Genomic DNA, 17248 nt, shown 5'->3' with positions numbered 1-17248 from the left:
ACATTATGTAACGTTAAACATTTGGAAATTGTATCTTTTTAAGTCTTGGCGAATTTTTTGACCTTCTTCATTTGAACTATACACTTTCGTGTTTTTGCCTAGCGTCGTATGCCCAGAAGGCGGTGGCTCATGGGCCAGTCTGGTGGAATGATTGCACTTTTAATTTTTCTGCTTGAGTATATCATCCGGGTATCCTTGGTGCTGCAAACTGGAGATCCGTTTGTTTTTAGCATTGTCCTTGTGATACTCCGTGGTGGGTGGGGAGCTCGGATGATGAAACAATTATAAGCTCACTGTGGCTTACCAAAACTCCCTCCAAAAAGACCAAGCGGCAACTTGACAACGACAATGAAGAGAATGAATCCACTATAACAGAAAATTGGCCACGTTTCCTTATTCTTGACACTGTTGACAAGACTCCGCTCAAGTTGAATCCATAGAACCTTGAACACTTCTAAAGGCATCATAAGAGACAGAGACCATTTGTTAGCTGACATGTCGGAGCTGGACATTGCGTCTGAAATGAAAGATCAAGGTGTGACATATGTCCGACGATTTACTACCCGGAAAAACAACGAATTGATGTACACAAACACATACCTCTTCTCATTCTCATCTCCAACTCTCCCCAAGTCTGTTAAAGTGGGATACTGTAATATCGCAGTTGCAGTCTATATCCCAAATCCGTTGAGGTGTTTTCGATGCCAAAAATATGGTCATGGAGTTAACACCTGGACACAGCCAGTGACATGCGCTCATTGTAGCGAGACATCTCATGTAACGGAAGACTGCAGTAGCACTTTCAAAAAATGCAAGAATTGTTCAGGCAATCATTCATCATTTTCCAAAGAATGTAAAATATGGCAAAAGCAAATGGAAATAAACAAAGTAAAATTCACTCAAAACGTTAGCTATGCTGATGCTAAAAAGATTGTGGAATCAACAATACCTAATGCAACCTATGCATCAGTGGTCAGAGTACCTTCTGAAACCATGCCTAAGGTTTCAACTTCATCGATTGTGTGTCAAACAGACCTGACTTGGGTTAAACCACGCCTGAACAATCTACTCAGACTTCAGAAACAAATGTGAACGCCCGTGTGCTTTCTACAGTTCAGTCTGAAGAACAACGATTGTCACAATCTACAGAACAGACTCCTTCTGAAACAAATTCAAAGTCTAAAAGTACTGTCAAACCGAGAACAGATAATGGGAAAAAGACTGGTAGACTACCCAAGGGTTCAGATAATCGCATAAAAGTATTCAATAAATATGGTTCACTCGAGGACATGGATGTGTCAGAAAACATCCACCACAGGGCACAGAGCTTGTCGCCCTCCAAGAAAGCGAGGGGTAGATCCCCAATCAATCCACCAAAAAGAAAATTTCTTCCAAACATATAGTACAATGGAACTGTAGAGGACTGAAGAGTAATTATAATGAGTTACTTCTGTTAGTCCAAGATCTGGCACCATCATCGTTCTGTCTGCAGGAAACTCATCTGAAACAGACAGATACTTTCCATTTACGTCAGTACGATGCCTATCATTATTTCTCACCTTCGGGTGAAAGGGCCACTGGTGGGTCCTCAATCCTTGTTAAGCAGAATGTTATCCACAGCCATATACCACTTACAACTAATCTCCAAGCAGTTGCAGTGAGACTCACACTTCATGTTGTCCTTACATTATGCTCTCTCTATATTCCGCCTTCTTCAACACTTCACCTGACTGATCTGCAAGCTCTCTATGATCAACTTCCGAAACCTTGCATTATAATGGGTGATCTTAATGGTCAGAATCCACTCTGGGGTGGTACAAATACTAACACTAAAGGTAAAATACTGGAAGATTTCATCTCAAATAATGACCTGTGCATTTTTAATGATGATTCAAGCACTTATCTACATCCTGCAACAAGCACCTACTCTTCCCTAGATTTGTCTCTAGCAGACTCTAATCTACTTAATTAATTTGATTGGTCCGTTCACAACGATCTCTGTGGAAGTGATCATTTTACAACGATATTATCTGCATCTTCTCCGACTGATTCTCCATCTTATACAAGATGGAATTTTTCCAAGGTGAATTGGTCCTTATTTCAAACTCAATGCACATCTCAACTAAGACCCGAATGTTTCAGTGATATTGCTGATCCTATTCTGGTATTTTCTGACGTTTTAAATGTAATTGCTGATGAGTGCATACCAAGATCCGCTACAACTCCATATGTACGAAAGCCATGGTTTACGACAGACTGTGAAAATGCTAGAAAAGCAAGGAAAAAGGCAGAGAAATATTTCTGCCATCACCCAACTGTCCATAATTTAAACAGATTTAAAATACTGAAAGCAAAGGCGCGTCGTACCTTTAAACAAAGTAAGCGACAATCTTGGAGGAACTATATCTCCAAAATTAATTCACGCACGCCAATATCCAAAGTATGGAACATGGTTCAAAGAATTAAAGGCAAAGGTTCAAAATCTGCCGTTCACCATCTCAAAGATGGTGATAATCTAATTACTGACAAATGTCAAATTGCAAATAAAATTGGCGAAACTCTTGCCAAAAATTCTTCATCAGCAAATTACGTCCCTGAGTTTCAGAGATACCAGAAACAACAGGAGAAGATAAAACTTAAATTTGAATCAGACAACGGTGAAGACTATAATGAAGTGTTTTCATTACATGAGCTATATACTGCTCTTGAGCAAGCTCATGACACAGCAGCGGGTGATGACAATATTCATTATCAGCTGCTGAAACACTTGCCTGAACCATGTCTGGTTACACTTTTGGATATATTTGACAAAATATGGACATCTGGAAACTTTCCTTTCTCATGGCGTAATGCCATTGTGGTCCCAATACCCAAACCTGGTAAGGATCCTACTGATCCTTCCAATTACAGACCGATATCTTTAACCAGCTGTGTCTGTAAAACCATGGAGCGAATGGTAAATAAAAGATTAATTTTGGTATCTGGAAACCAATAACCTCATTACAATTATTCAATGTGGTTTTCGGAAGTATAGAAGTACTATTGATCATCTGGTACGTTTAGAATCCTTCGTTAAAAATGCTATAGTCAATAAACAACATGCTGTGTCGATTTTCTTTGATCTCGAGAAAGCTTATGACACGACATGGAAGCATGGTATTTTGAAGGATTTACATGACTTTGGGTTGAGAGGCCGTTTGCCTCTTTTTATATCACAGTTTTTAAAAGACAGACAATTTCAAGTCCGAGTGGGTTCTACCCTGTCTGACCATTATAATCAGGATCAGGGTGTTCCACAAGGCAGTATTTTGTCTGTCACTTTATTTAGTATTAAGATCAACAGTTTATCCAAGGTTTTAAACGATTCGATTGACGGATCACTTTTTGTGGATGATTTTAATATTTCTTGTCGTGGTAAAAATATGCATACTATTGAACGCAGTTGTGTTTAAATAAAATAAATAAATGGTGTCTTGAAAACGGCTTTAAATTTTCTAAATCAAAAACTAATTGTATACATTTTTGTAGAAAATATAAGCCGCACAAGGACCCATAATTATCTTTAAATGGCACCCCTATCAAAGATGTAAAGGAGGCCAAGTTCCTGGGTTTAATTTTCGACTCTCATTCAACATTCTTACCGCATATTAAATCCCTTAAAGCTAAATGCCTGAAGGTACTAGATTTGTTAAAAGTTGTTTCAAATTCAAAGTGGGGAGGGGATCAAACTACCCTCCTTCACTAATACAAATCATTAGTACGGTCTAAACTTGATTATGGCTCCATCGTATATGGTGGAGCCTGTAAAAGCAACCTGAAACTTCTATCCACTACCAAGGTCTAAGACTTTGTCTTGGGTCTTTCAGAACCTCACCTGTTGACATTCTCTACGTTGAGGCTGATGAACCTTCTCTTACACAACGCCGTATTAAATTATCCTTACAATACATTACTAAATTACACTCTAATGAATCTAACCCTGCATATAACTGTGTGTTCAATCCACTGTATGAGGATTTGTACGACAAGAAGTCTTCTCTTGCTCCACCTCTTGGGCACAGAATTAAACCCTTTCTTTCTTCAGCCGGCATTGAGCTGGAAAATATAGCTCCCTCCCGTCTTCTTTCTTCTCCTCCTTGGCAGATGGTTAGGCCACAAGTTGACCTAACATTAACTATACACCTGGAAATTAATCAAGCAACACCCCAATTTTTTCTATTGGAGCAACTTTGAAGTGTTCTGACAATCAAAATATGCCGGGTTGATATAGTTTGACACTTTTTTATTCAACAGACGATCTCTGACAAACAACTTAAAGGGAAAAAGTATCAAGACTTTGCTTTATTGCAACGAAATCCAAATTCTTAAAACTGTCTTAAATTCATGAAAAAATGGACACAATTTACTATTCATCCACAGACGTTGTTGTCAGGTGTATTAACACAAATGTCACATGGAAAGAAAGAACAGTCATCTGAGAGTCTGCACACCGACTTTCATCAATATCTAGTGTGTCCTCCCTGCGCACGCACCACCGATTCCAGACGCCTCCTCATTCCTTGGATGAGTCTCCGGATCTGATTCTGGGGGATCCTGTTCCACTCCTCATGCAGGGCAGCCGTCAATTCGTTGAGATTATGGACTGGTGGGTCTCTCTGCCTCACACGACGGCCAATAAAGTCCCACAAATGTTCAATGGGGTTGAGGTCAGGGCTCATGGCAGGCCATGGAATTCTGTCAATTGCATTTTGCCGCAAAAAATCATTTACAGCATGCGCCCTGTGAGGTCTAGCATTGTCGTCCATAAATATGGGTCTCGTTGCCAGAGGATGGTTCTCAAAATGAGGTACCACAGCCCTGTCAAGAACCTCCTGTTGGTAACGAACACCGTTAAGGTTGCCACGGATGGTAATGATATCCAACTTGCAGTTCATGGAAATGCACCCCCATACCATAACGGAACCTCCCCCAAAGGCCACAGTCTCCTGGATGTTCCGTGGAGCCATTGCTGTGTTCCTCTGCCTCCAGACCCGAGTACGACCGTCCACCATGTGCAGCAAGAACCGGCTCTCATCTGAGAAATGGACCTTCCTCCAAGAGGCAATGTTCCAGTGCAAACGGTCATTACACCAGGCCAGTCGGGCTGCCTTATGGGCTGGAGACAGTCTGGGTCGCTTGATTGGCCTCCTTGCCCGGTATCCTGCAGCTTTCAGACGATTCCGAACAGTCCTGTTCGAGATGGGTCTCCCTGGAAGCCACTCCTGTCTCAACCGAGAGCTCGAGTCGAAGGACCTGCGCCGTACAAGTCTCAGTAAAGCTCTGTCCTCCCGGACTGTGGTCTTCCTGGGTCTTCCTGGTCTAGGCAGGTCTTTAACTTCATTAGTGGCCCGGTATTTTTTCAAAAGTTTTGAAATTATGGAATGATGTCGTCCGATTTGAGTCCCGATTTGTCTTAGAGACATACCAGCATTCCTCATGCCGATTATTTGCCAACGAGTGGCCTCTGATAATTTCCTACGTGCCATGACATTGAAATGAATGAAAAACCGAATGCAATCGACAACCTGCGCTTGTAAACACCCCAGGGAAAAAGTGCATTTTTCGAAAGTTGAGGTTAAAGCAATGCACGTGCGCTGTGCAAGCTTCACGCGCGTCATATCAACCCATGAAAAGCTCATGCTGTATGTCAATACATCAAAATTGAATAATCAATCATCAAAATTACTTCGTTAAACTTTGTTAAGTTTTTATGTGTCTTTGAATTTGGTGTTGCTTAATTAATTTCCATATGTATACATTTAAAAAATCAGAAACGAATGAATTACAGTATAAACAAGAATATAATCAATTGAAACATAAATATAGCAATTATAAACTCTTATTTACAGATGGGTCCAAGAACGGTGGAGCAGTGGCTTGTGCCACTGTCATTGGATCCAGAACAGTATCTTTTAGATTACCAAATAATAGCTCTATTTTTACAGCAGAAGCTAACGCCATACGAACGGCTCTCAAATACATACAAAGACACCCTAAACATAAACAGTATAGAATATATTCCGACTCTCTTTCTTGCCTTCAGGCTATTGAAAATATTTCTTGTAAACATCCACTTTTCATAGAAATTATTGAACTGTACAATAATCTTGCTACTGGCCAATACGACATCGTCCTTTGTTGGTTACCTAGTCACGTTGGCATTTCTGGTAACACAATGGCCGATCTTGCTGCCAAGGCAGCACTCAACAAATCTGTGACACCACTTCTTATTCCATACTCAGGTTATAAAGCTACAATAAGATCTTATGTCCGTGATCTGATGCAGAAGAAGTGGGACACTCAAGTATAAATAAATTACCTGAAATAAAACCTTATATCGGTTATACTTACTTGGGTTGTCAGTCCAGATTTGAGGAGGTCATTATGCGACGATGTCGCATTGGCCATACGAGGTATACTCACGGTTATCTATTAAAAGGTGAAGATCCTCCGTTTTGTATCCCTTGTGATGAAAGAATCACAGTCAAGCATGTCCTGCTTGACTGTGTTGAATATTCCATCACAAGGGATAAATATTTTGATTCACAAACTTTGAAGGATCTTTTTAATTAGGTTAGCTCTCATTTAATTATTCCATTTTTAAAAGAATTAGATTTGCTGAATGAATTGTAAATAGATAAATATTTTATGCTTGGAAGTTTGAATTCGTAACTTAGAGTGTTAGTGGCTGAATCCTCGAGGGGAGTTAAAGCACTGTAAAATTATTGTCCTCCTGAGAGGGTGTGTAAGTCCCAAAACATTTGAAGTCAAATTTGATCATCCATTTTTTCTTAGCCGTAGTATTTCTGTCATTTTAATTTGTGGCTAATCTTGCAAACAATCACCAGCAGCTGAGAGGATGATATAAATCCAGCTAGGGACCATGCAGGTAGCAGAAGTACTGTAAGCACCCATGGCCCCTAGTATGGTGATCTACCTTCAGTTGTTGGTGATCCATATAGCCTGTTTTTATCTTGTATTGTCTGAATAGCGATATTAGTTTTAACTTTTCACGCTAGTTTTATTTCTTATTGTGATATTCCAGTTGTTTTACTGTCCTTCGTTGACAGATCTTTCTCATATACATAGATTCCTTTCATAAGAATGCTCTCGTCACGATATGGCTGCAATACTGCCGATGTGACGTTAAATATTAACTCACACACACAGGGCCAAAATAAGGTATTCTGGCACGTAAACCAGCCTCTCTCAGTGTGTTGCTGACGGTCTGTGCAGAAGGCCTCTTCAATCTGAGTATTTGTTGAGTGCTACTGGTGTGCAGTGTGAGGTGTATAAAACAGGAAATTTATTTACAAGTCATCCCTCAGTTGCAACAGGTTCACTTTGTTCCCAATGCTCAGGGCGGCCAGAGTTTAGTATGCAATGGTTACAACCTTAGAGTCTTAACTGGTATCATTTCACTACTGTACTTGTTTATACTGATGTTGTCTCCAATCTGAAGGGGCTGTGAATGTTATTGGTTGTGTCATGTGAAAATAAATCATACAGTTGCACTTATGTACAATCCACTGTACACATTAAATATTTATTTCTGGTGTGATATTTAACGCTATATATATATATATATATATATATATATATATATATATATATATATGAAAAAAAATCATACAGTTGCACTTATGTACAATCCACTGTACACATTAAATATTTATTTCTGGTGTGATATTTAACGTTTTATATATATATATATATATATATATATATATATATATATATATATATATATATATATATATATATTCATCATATTTGTCAGATAATTCACTTTCGTGTATTTGTATATATGTAATGCATATGATGTTACATAGTAAATCAATAAGTGTAACCCTATTTACAAATGGCTCATGTTCGTATATTTGCGGGTGCTATATGCAAGTGCCGGCATACTTGCATTTCTACTACAGACTACAACTTTAATTCCCATTGTTGTAAGGATTAGTACGGTCCAGTAGTTTCAATTACCAAACAATTCGTACAGACAAAAAGAGAACAACCCGACAACCTCTTGGCTGTGTCCTCGTTGTCGGGGCTGACATATTTTGTATGCATGTTTAACTTCAATTCATGTATTTGCCCTGTCAAGTTGTGAGAGCATTGTGTTTCGCATAACATTGTTTTATCTGTTTATTGTTGTTGTTTTGGGGTTTTTTTACGAGCGGTCGATACTTATAGTGGGTCGAGAAGATTACGACAACTCACATTTACACTGTTAAGCGACATGTTTCTTATTAGTTTCTGATATACGACTTCTGAATAGATGCTATGTGAGTACAGTCTTTGATCCACTTAAACACGAATGAGAGTTTATTGGCTAACTGTGGTCAAAACATAGCCGAATATTTCAGGGAGTCAGGGTGAGATTGAGTAGCATCCTTGGCGTGATATTTGGAACAACTGTTCTGTTAACAGTCAGAAAATCCGGCATCACATCCAGCTTATAGTAGGGAACGGTCCATGCGTTGAGGACGCAGTTGACGACAATCAAGGCAAATACATTGATGCCAAAACCAACGACAACCTGTAAAAGAATATCATCACTGATTCATGGGTGACATTATCAACGAACGCTTCTGCTCAGCAAATACATCGATATTCTTGTCATAACAACTTCACAAGTACTCCAGCACCATTACGAACACCATTCAAATACTCATGAACAGGTCAAGTTCCTATATGTTTGTGTTCTGTATGCATGAAACTTTATTTATTTGGAACTAGTAACTTTGTGTGTGTTAGTTCCTATGAAAACAACATCAGTAAAACGAGTGTTCTTCTCTGATGGCGATGGCGAGCGTCATATTTGGGTAGGTCACATATTGTCTTCGAAAAGTGCCTCTTTGCATGAGTTAAGACTTAAATCACGAATAACTTGCACATCTTTGTTGTTTGAAACTGAAGAAATTACAGTCTAGCTCGGTTTATCTATTTAAAATTCTCAACATTTCAGTCCAGCTAACACAAAACATTTCCAAAACCTTTTTAGTGATTTCTTAAAGAAATGTTGCATAAAACGTTTTGATAATATTTTTAAAACGTTTTTAAACGTTATTTTGAGACAATATCAAAACGTAGCGTCATTAAAACGTTATCGAATATCAGAATCCAAACTTCTACACGCCAACGTTTTAGAAACGTTATTAAACTGTTTTCTAAAGTTTTATTTAAACCAAATCACAACGCTACAAAATCGTTAGTGAAACATTTTGAGGTGAAATATTCCTAATAAGAATTCTCCGTTCCCTGCAGGAGTGTACAATAACTTGACAATATTTGTTATGAAATCAGACCTGTACAAAACATTTGTGAGAAAACTTGAAACTGTTGTGAACATTTGTCAAGTGGAACAGTATGCTATGTGTTTCATTATAGCATAAGCAATACCTCACTTCCCTAACAACTAGATAATGATTCCTCACAACAAATGTCATTCCCTCATAAGTAAACATACAATGCGACCCTTAAACAAGAGATGAAGATGTGTCATGAAGAAATACTTGAAATAAACGTTCACCCTGCCATTTAAAAGCCACTTATCATTCTTAACTTGAGCCAGATGTGAGAAATACAAAATATTCACTTTCATAAAACTAGTCAGAGTACAACTACCTTATGTAAATCATGCCCATAATTTGGGAAAGTATCATACAATATGATAAGATGAAATCACTTACACAGTTTGACATACTGTGTTTATTTGTTTTTGTTAGTAATAGATTAATTTCTCTTTGTATATGATTAATGGTATACTGAGGTTTATTGATCTGTAAGTTTTCGATAAATACTGGCGGAAATGTGAACCTTTCAACCGTGAAACAGAAACATGATGTAGCGTTAATTTAGCATTATCAAGAGTGGAGTGATAGTAAATACATAAGTACAGATTTTCTTTGTTTATTTTAGAAGCCCACACAGACGCAAGAAGAGTCCGACGACAAAGACGACGGATTATTTTCCATAATGTATTGATGAAATGAAGGATTCTTTAAATCAGTTATTTTGTTTTCATTTTCACTAAAAATAACTGATAACATGATTAACAAATTTACTTGCGTGTGTGTATTTATTGTACGGAATTCAAAAGACCTGCTGTTGGTAAGGTAAATTAGCCTTGCCTCGATATCAGAAGATAGTATCGTTTCTAATATCTCTACAATATCTTTGCAAGAAGGTAATCCCGTGTCAAAACGTTTTCAAAAACAGTTTTTAGAAGGTTTCATCCCATAAACAGAACATTACATTTTAACTTTAACAGTCTCTCGCATAAAACAGCAGCAAACTGAGAAGGTATATGACTGGCTATTTTTAGCTTTCATGAACTTTAATTTGAAGAAATTAAATAAATAACTCTAAAATGACATGTTATTTCTATGATTCATCAAATTTGAACTCGTATATAGAAATGATTACATTTGAAAATTAAAAGATGAAGAGCTGACAAAATTTTGTTTTTTTATGGGTTTTGAATAAACAATTTATCAAACGTCTTCGTCTTACTGGATCAAAGGGATTCCTTAATAAACAGCAACAGCCGAGTGCTGTGCTGTTGATTGCTATTTGAACTATGCAGAAATAGAGCTAACGGTATTCGTTTGAAAATGTCCATTGGTCAACACGAAATCATTCTAGAGGGGCACGAGTCGCTATTCCGCCTGTCCCAACTGGTTTGGAATGTTCGATGATCGTTTCCTGGACGTTCAGAAATGTGAGCGTTGTTTTTCCTGCCTGCTTGTAACAGCATTTCCTCCGAGTTGGCTTTGTCGGGGCTTCACCGCTGACCACGGAAATACCTTAGTTCTTACACTGATCCATGTTGGACAGACACATGCTGGGAGGAGTTAATACGATATGTAAATGTAAAACGGACTTTTATTTCTGGTCAGCTTTTAATGACTCGCACATATATTTTCGCTATACTTTGTGTAGTTTGAAGATTGTTCCACTACGTGTATACCCATCAGAAAACTTTTCATTCTGACATTTTCACCAAACATTATGTGGTCTTAACGCGCTTAATACATCTGAATAAAGCAATAATGCATATACAGGAATGTGTTTATTGCAGTATGGAGTCGCGACGTGTCTATAATATCATGGATATTTGGTAGTTTGAAGTTGCAAGTGAACATTTCTGGAATTTACACTTTGGGCAAGTTTCCCAGGTGGGTTGCTACATTTAGATGTCAGCTGACAAAAGGTCGTTTCACTTCTGTTATGCAACATGGGTTCTCAGACGACTGGGTTTTGATGAAACACAAATATCGTTTGGATAGGTCGTAAGTTTGGATACTGACTCTTAGATGACAAAACTGTTTGTCAAGGTTGGGATATGCACGTTGTTTCATTCTTACGTTATTCATTGGTTTTCAGTCTATGAGAACGCCTGATCATCACAACATCTATCAGATTCTCAGGTCTCGCAGAAAGAACGCCTTAATTATTGTCCGTTTGGGACGTCAGATTTGCCTGATTGGATAGTGACAAGAACAATTTAACAGCTTATCTACGCTGACAAGAACTGTAGTTTACCTGTTTCATTCACATCTCATTCTTTCAAAGGACAAGAAACCCAATTTTATACAATAGTTCAGAAATACCTTTTAAGGTCTTTTTATCTTACCATATCTTTTACTTGTAAGTATCCTGATGCAAACACAATAGCGTTTGGTGGCGTTGCCACTGGCAGGAGGAAAGCGAGGGATGTGGACAGTGTGCAGGGAATCATGAAATACAGAGGATTAAGACCCAGGGCAGTTGCCTGAAACATAAGACAAAACGTTACCGAAACTGTATACTACATATGATATGTACAGTCTGTATACTACATACAATACGTACAATCTGTATACTACATATGATGTGTACTGTCTGTATACTACATATAATACGTACAATCTCTATACTACATGTAATTCCCATCCAATTCTTTTTATTAGCACTATAAAGTCAGAGTCTTTACAAGTGTAACGCTCGGATAATATTAGTTATTGACGAACAAAAATAGGAATCTTCACGGTTGAATGATGTTAAAAGTTTAATGTCTTTCATCTTGACATGAAGCGTATAGGATGGAGAAGGCCATCTTTTTTTGACATTTATGGTACAGAAAGAGATCTGGAGGTCCCAGTTTGGAAGGTCTCCTGATTTATAAGCCCATCTGTTTCTTTGATAAGGAACCGTTTGAGTCATTTAGAGGAATCTGCTTTGACTTCATGATAGGTCGTGTTTTGTTGTTGTTTTATTAATATGAATAAGTCCTCATCTCCTCCTTCCTTTACATCATCGTCATCGTCATCATTCATGGCAGATTCACTGTCGCTTTCTACTTCGGGCATTTTTTTAATAATAATAATATTATTATTATTTTTTTTTTTTACAGATTAGAATGAAAATGCAGCAGAGAGGGTTCGGGTGATCCTGGCACAGTCAGGCTGGTCAAGCTCATCATCAGCTCAGGGCCCTCGCCCCCTCTACACGCAGCCCAGACAGCGAATGGGACTTCTCCCAGGAAACACTGCCTAGTCGAACCCACCAAGAACTTTCCGGAGAATATGGAGGCTCCCCAACACTGCAGCCTTCTGCATTACCCAGATTGTCAGAAGGGCTGTGCTCCCGGTGGAGAACCCGGGCACTCTCCTGATCTGCGCCAAGAGATCAGGAGGTACCAAACCAAGGGCACCGAGAACAATGGGGAGCCTGACGACAGTGTACTTGGGATGCAAGCGAGACATTTCAAAGGCGAGGTCCGCATATTTATCATGCTTTTCCTGAATCTTGCCAATCACATTGCTGTCAAAAGGGACAGAAAATTCAATGATATAAATAATTTCATTGGTTTTATCAAAAAGGACAAGATCAGGTTTGTTGGCTGGAATTCGTCTCAGGCTGTATATTGGCCTATTCCAGAGAAGTTTAAAAGCATCATTTTCCAGGACGCCCTGGACATGTTCAGGGTCATACCATGGATGGACCTCGGAGTCAAAGCCACAGGCATGGCGGAGACGATAATATAAGCAGCGAGCCATGCCATCATGTCTTTTAAGATATGCTGTTTGTGCCAAGGAAGGGCATCCACTGACAAGGTGTTGGACTGTCTCTGTAAATTGATTGCAAAGACGACATTTCATATTGATGTTTTCTTTAAGAATCACATTCTGGCGATTGCGAGTGGGAAGTGACTGGTCCTGAGCAGCAAAAAGGAAGCCCTCAGTTTCACATTTGAGACCAGCCGACTTCATCCAGGCGAAGGAGTCGGTTGGATTGCTGTTCTGTTCCACACACTGCATATACACACGATGCAATGGCTTCTCAGACAGCTTCTCCACAAAGGACCGACTCTGGGCAGACTTGGTGAAAGACTTCAGCTGGTTTACTCCCATCACTATACCGTCCAGCAGTAAATCGCCATCAACAAAATCAACTTCAAATTTCAAATTGTGTCCAACAACCTTGGCACGCTTAAAGTAGCTGTGGAATTCCTTGCTTTCATCATGAATCTTGACGTGCATCACCAGAGGATCATCTGACAAATAAATATGTGCAAAAGTACACAATAACATTCTGTCATGAAGAGCTTCCACATTAATCAAACCCCGACCTCCAGAATTGATTGGCATATATATATTATTATTATTATTATTATGTCTTCCAAGATAGCTTTCATCAAACGAGTTATCTTGTTTTTGATGATAGATGGATCAGTGCCAGGATCCATATCATCCAATCTGCCTCGAATGGATTTCAGTAGAAGCGCCTGTTTAAAGTACTGTCTGAACACGATCACACTGTTAAGACTATTGGCCAATTCTTGTCACATCTGTTTTATTTTTCTGTCAATTCAATTGTTTTCTGCGCTTTTCCTCTTGAGTTTCATCACGTCATGGGGGATATTGTACAGACGATACCAGGTGCGTTGTAAACCCATATTTTGCCACTCCTCAATGTCAGCACTTGATGTTTTCCCACGGCATTGTTTCAAAATAATGTTTGCTGGACACCATGTTTTGATATGTCGTCCTAGATCATGCATATTGTCTATCAAATACGCCGCAGTCAGTACATGCAGTGGCCATGGTGTAAGGTCCTGTGTCGTCATTCAGGATGGATGCTGCATCGATGTCGTTATAAAAGCTAAGAAATTTTTCTTTGGCAGTGTGATCAGCAATAATATAGAATGCTGTCTGTGCTGGCGGTCCTCTTTTATCTGTTCTTGTTGTTTTCGTAAGCCACTCTGACCAGATTTATTGTAGCTGGTTGTCAAGAGATTTACATGCAATCAATTCTTCTCACTTGTGCCAGGTCGTGAGGTGTCCATAAGGTTTTCATAAAGAGTCATGAATCTACTTATTTCGTCAGGAAATATTCCTCTGGCAAATACTTTCACCTGCTGTCTGTCCACAGTTGAATTAAAAACCGTTACAAAATGAGAATTTAGAGCAATGTCACGAAATTCCCTACCTCTCAGGAAGAAGTTTTGCAACAGCAAAAAGATAATGACATTTCTATGGTGGGAGGTTTGGGTAAACAGACAAGAAATTTGCTTGTCATTGACAAAACATCATCAACACCATAATGTTCTGAAGGTGGACATCGAATTATTTTACATCCGTGAGATTGTAAGGTTTTCCTTGGACAAACCATACTTGGGGTAAAGTTTGAAGAATGTTATCATAAGGGGATTGCCACACGGTGTCATGGCACACAATTCATTAGGGCAGAGGCTGAATCCATGTTGTAACAGGTTGAAGGCAAACACCGACTTTCCGCATCCACTGGGTCCGACAATGATGCCAACTAGTGGAAGGAATCAGAAGTTGTCCTTCCTAGGAGGACCAGACCATTTATCCGGAAGAAGGGGAAGCTGCTTATCCGCAGGAGGCGGAGATAAGTTTCTAATGTCTCTGTAGATTGCCTTTTTGCATAAGAACATCTTGTCACAGTCTGGACTGGCAGTAGTAAGCTCCATGGTGATGAAACACAACTGTGTGATTAGAGGGTCTGAAGCATTCCTTTATGCCTCTTCCAGTAGACAAGGATGTAGTTGCCATTCAGTTGATACTTCAGTTTAGCATTATTCTACTTTCTTACTATGCGGGCAATGTTTGCAAATGGTATTTGCTTTTGTCAGTTGTTCCTGTACACAACAAAACATCATTTGATCTAAACTAATGTTTATTAATTTTTTTCACAATGGAAAATCATACATCAATGGTGCTATGTACAACTGAAACAGGAAGGGGTACACTATTTTAAGTAGTGACAAATATTTTGCAGGGATCATCCTCTCGAGTTTGCTATAGATACCCTGCCACATTGCATACCAGTAAATAATGAAATTGGGTGCAGGACCAAACATGGTATTGGCTTGTACAACCCATAAGATTTTACCACTTGAGGATCCACCTACCACCCATATGGTCGTAGGCGTTTTGAAAGGCAACGGACAAGTACTTTCTTCCATGATGTCTCCTGCTCAGTACAAAACTGATTACTTTAAAATAACAATTTACATAACAGATAATACAAACCATAGCACACGCATACATTTGAATCTACAGATTGTAAGCGATCAAGGTTGTGTAAGTACGATCCGACATATGACTTAAGATAAGTATAAAATACAGCATCATTTGGTTCAGATAAACTGCCGAACAATCGTGCTGTTTCCTTTGAAATACATTGCAACCCAGTGGTGACCACTCTGTTGTCTGCTGTCCGTATTCACAATGAAACTCATTCCTTTCTTCAAGAGAAAAGGTGTGAGCACAGGTAAAATGTCTTTAGCATACACTCCCTAGACATGACTCTGTAAGACAGAGTTCTGCTTCTTTCATGTTGTGTACTTACTATACATGTTCCTTACCTTATCAATTTCTATGATGGGGTTTCTTTCACTCATGGTGACACAACTCAAAGTTTGAGTAAGGGCAGATTTGAATTCAACTTCTAGTGTCACATTTCCCGATTCCACCAGATTGAGATATTCAGTTCCCACTTCATCAAGCTCGAAAACAAACAGAGCACGGCTAAGCATGAAGTCTTTCTTGGAAATATAGTGTCCCTTGTTTTATCTCCAAAGTTTCTTACTGTCAAACATGTTCAGATAGATGTCTTGCACGCTTAGGTCTGTCGGGCACACTGACTCCATTTACATGAAGATTAACACTTTAACTCATGCTAGATTGAAAATTAAAAGGGTTTCCAACATACTTCCCATTCAAACTGTTACTATCTACAAATCCTACAACATGTCGATATAGCTATAGTATTTGTGACATGTCGATGGTATGTATTAAATGAGATACTGGAATGCGGTTGACCTTCACCTCAGACTTGATGAAAGGGTGGAGTACGTTGGAGTTGTTCTCAAACAAAGTGTTGTGAGCCAGGATTAGAGCTGTGTTGACTTTGAGTTTACAGACTTTGAGGTAAGCACCTAACAATTTAATGGTATACTCTTGTTTAGAAACGCCACTCATCAGAGTGAAAGTAGGGTATGGTCTATTTCAAAGTCAGATCTACTCCATTAATCATGTGTCTGTTCATATTAAACACATCTTCAAATAAATGTCCAGACATTGTCATTTCCTCACTCAGTGCAGTGAATGAACCATGAATCCAAGGTTGGCGCCTGTATCAGGATCAGTTGATTCCACATCACTGTTGTCATCACCAATGTCTTTGTAGAACAAATAAGACGACAATTGAGTCCTCTATGCATCTTCGCTATTGTTCACACAATCATGATCTTGTGAGCATAATGATTGCTGGTGGTAGTGACTAATTAATCATGCAGATACACAGAGACTTGTGAAAACAGAGACAGTAGAAACATGAACCACGTGTTCGTTTTCATTCAATGACGTTCCATTGGAATGGGTAACTTTGAGCTAACATGCAGTCTTGAATTGGATTCATGAAATTCCCAAGGAGACGAATTGTTAATTTGACTCAATGGACGTACATCTTCGAAATAATGTTGTTGGATGCTGGTCTGATACGGTGGCAGAGTAAAAATGTTCAAAGATTCACAGGCACTAACTCTTCAAAATCTTCACTTGTCAGTAGTGACATGATGTTAACGAAGGATATCGTTTTCTTTGACAGGGGTGCACTTGAGAACACGAGCAGTTTTAGAGGAGAGGTTGCTCGTCTGACGTATCTTCTTGGTTTTAGTCACCTGTTCACC

General features: G+C 38.9%; 1 protein-coding gene across 1 annotated transcript in view; it reads right to left on the bottom strand.

The window, feature by feature from the left end:
- Positions 1–8160: 8160 nt before the first annotated feature.
- Positions 8161–17248, bottom strand: part of LOC137282202 (Na(+)/citrate cotransporter-like) — a 111425-nt gene continuing 102337 nt past the window's right edge. The window contains exons 13-14 of the mRNA XM_067813936.1: positions 11681–11818; positions 8161–8581 (exon numbers count right to left, since the gene is read on the bottom strand). Of these exons, the coding sequence (XP_067670037.1) occupies positions 8405–8581; positions 11681–11818 (315 nt within the window). The 3' untranslated portion in view covers positions 8161–8404. The remainder of the gene's footprint in view (positions 8582–11680; positions 11819–17248) is intronic.

This window comes from Haliotis asinina, chromosome 1 (genome assembly GCF_037392515.1).
Source record: "Haliotis asinina isolate JCU_RB_2024 chromosome 1, JCU_Hal_asi_v2, whole genome shotgun sequence".
NCBI lineage: Eukaryota > Metazoa > Mollusca > Gastropoda > Lepetellida > Haliotidae > Haliotis > Haliotis asinina.
Note: the sequence above shows the minus strand (reverse complement) of the source record. Positions and strands in the feature narration are given on the sequence as shown.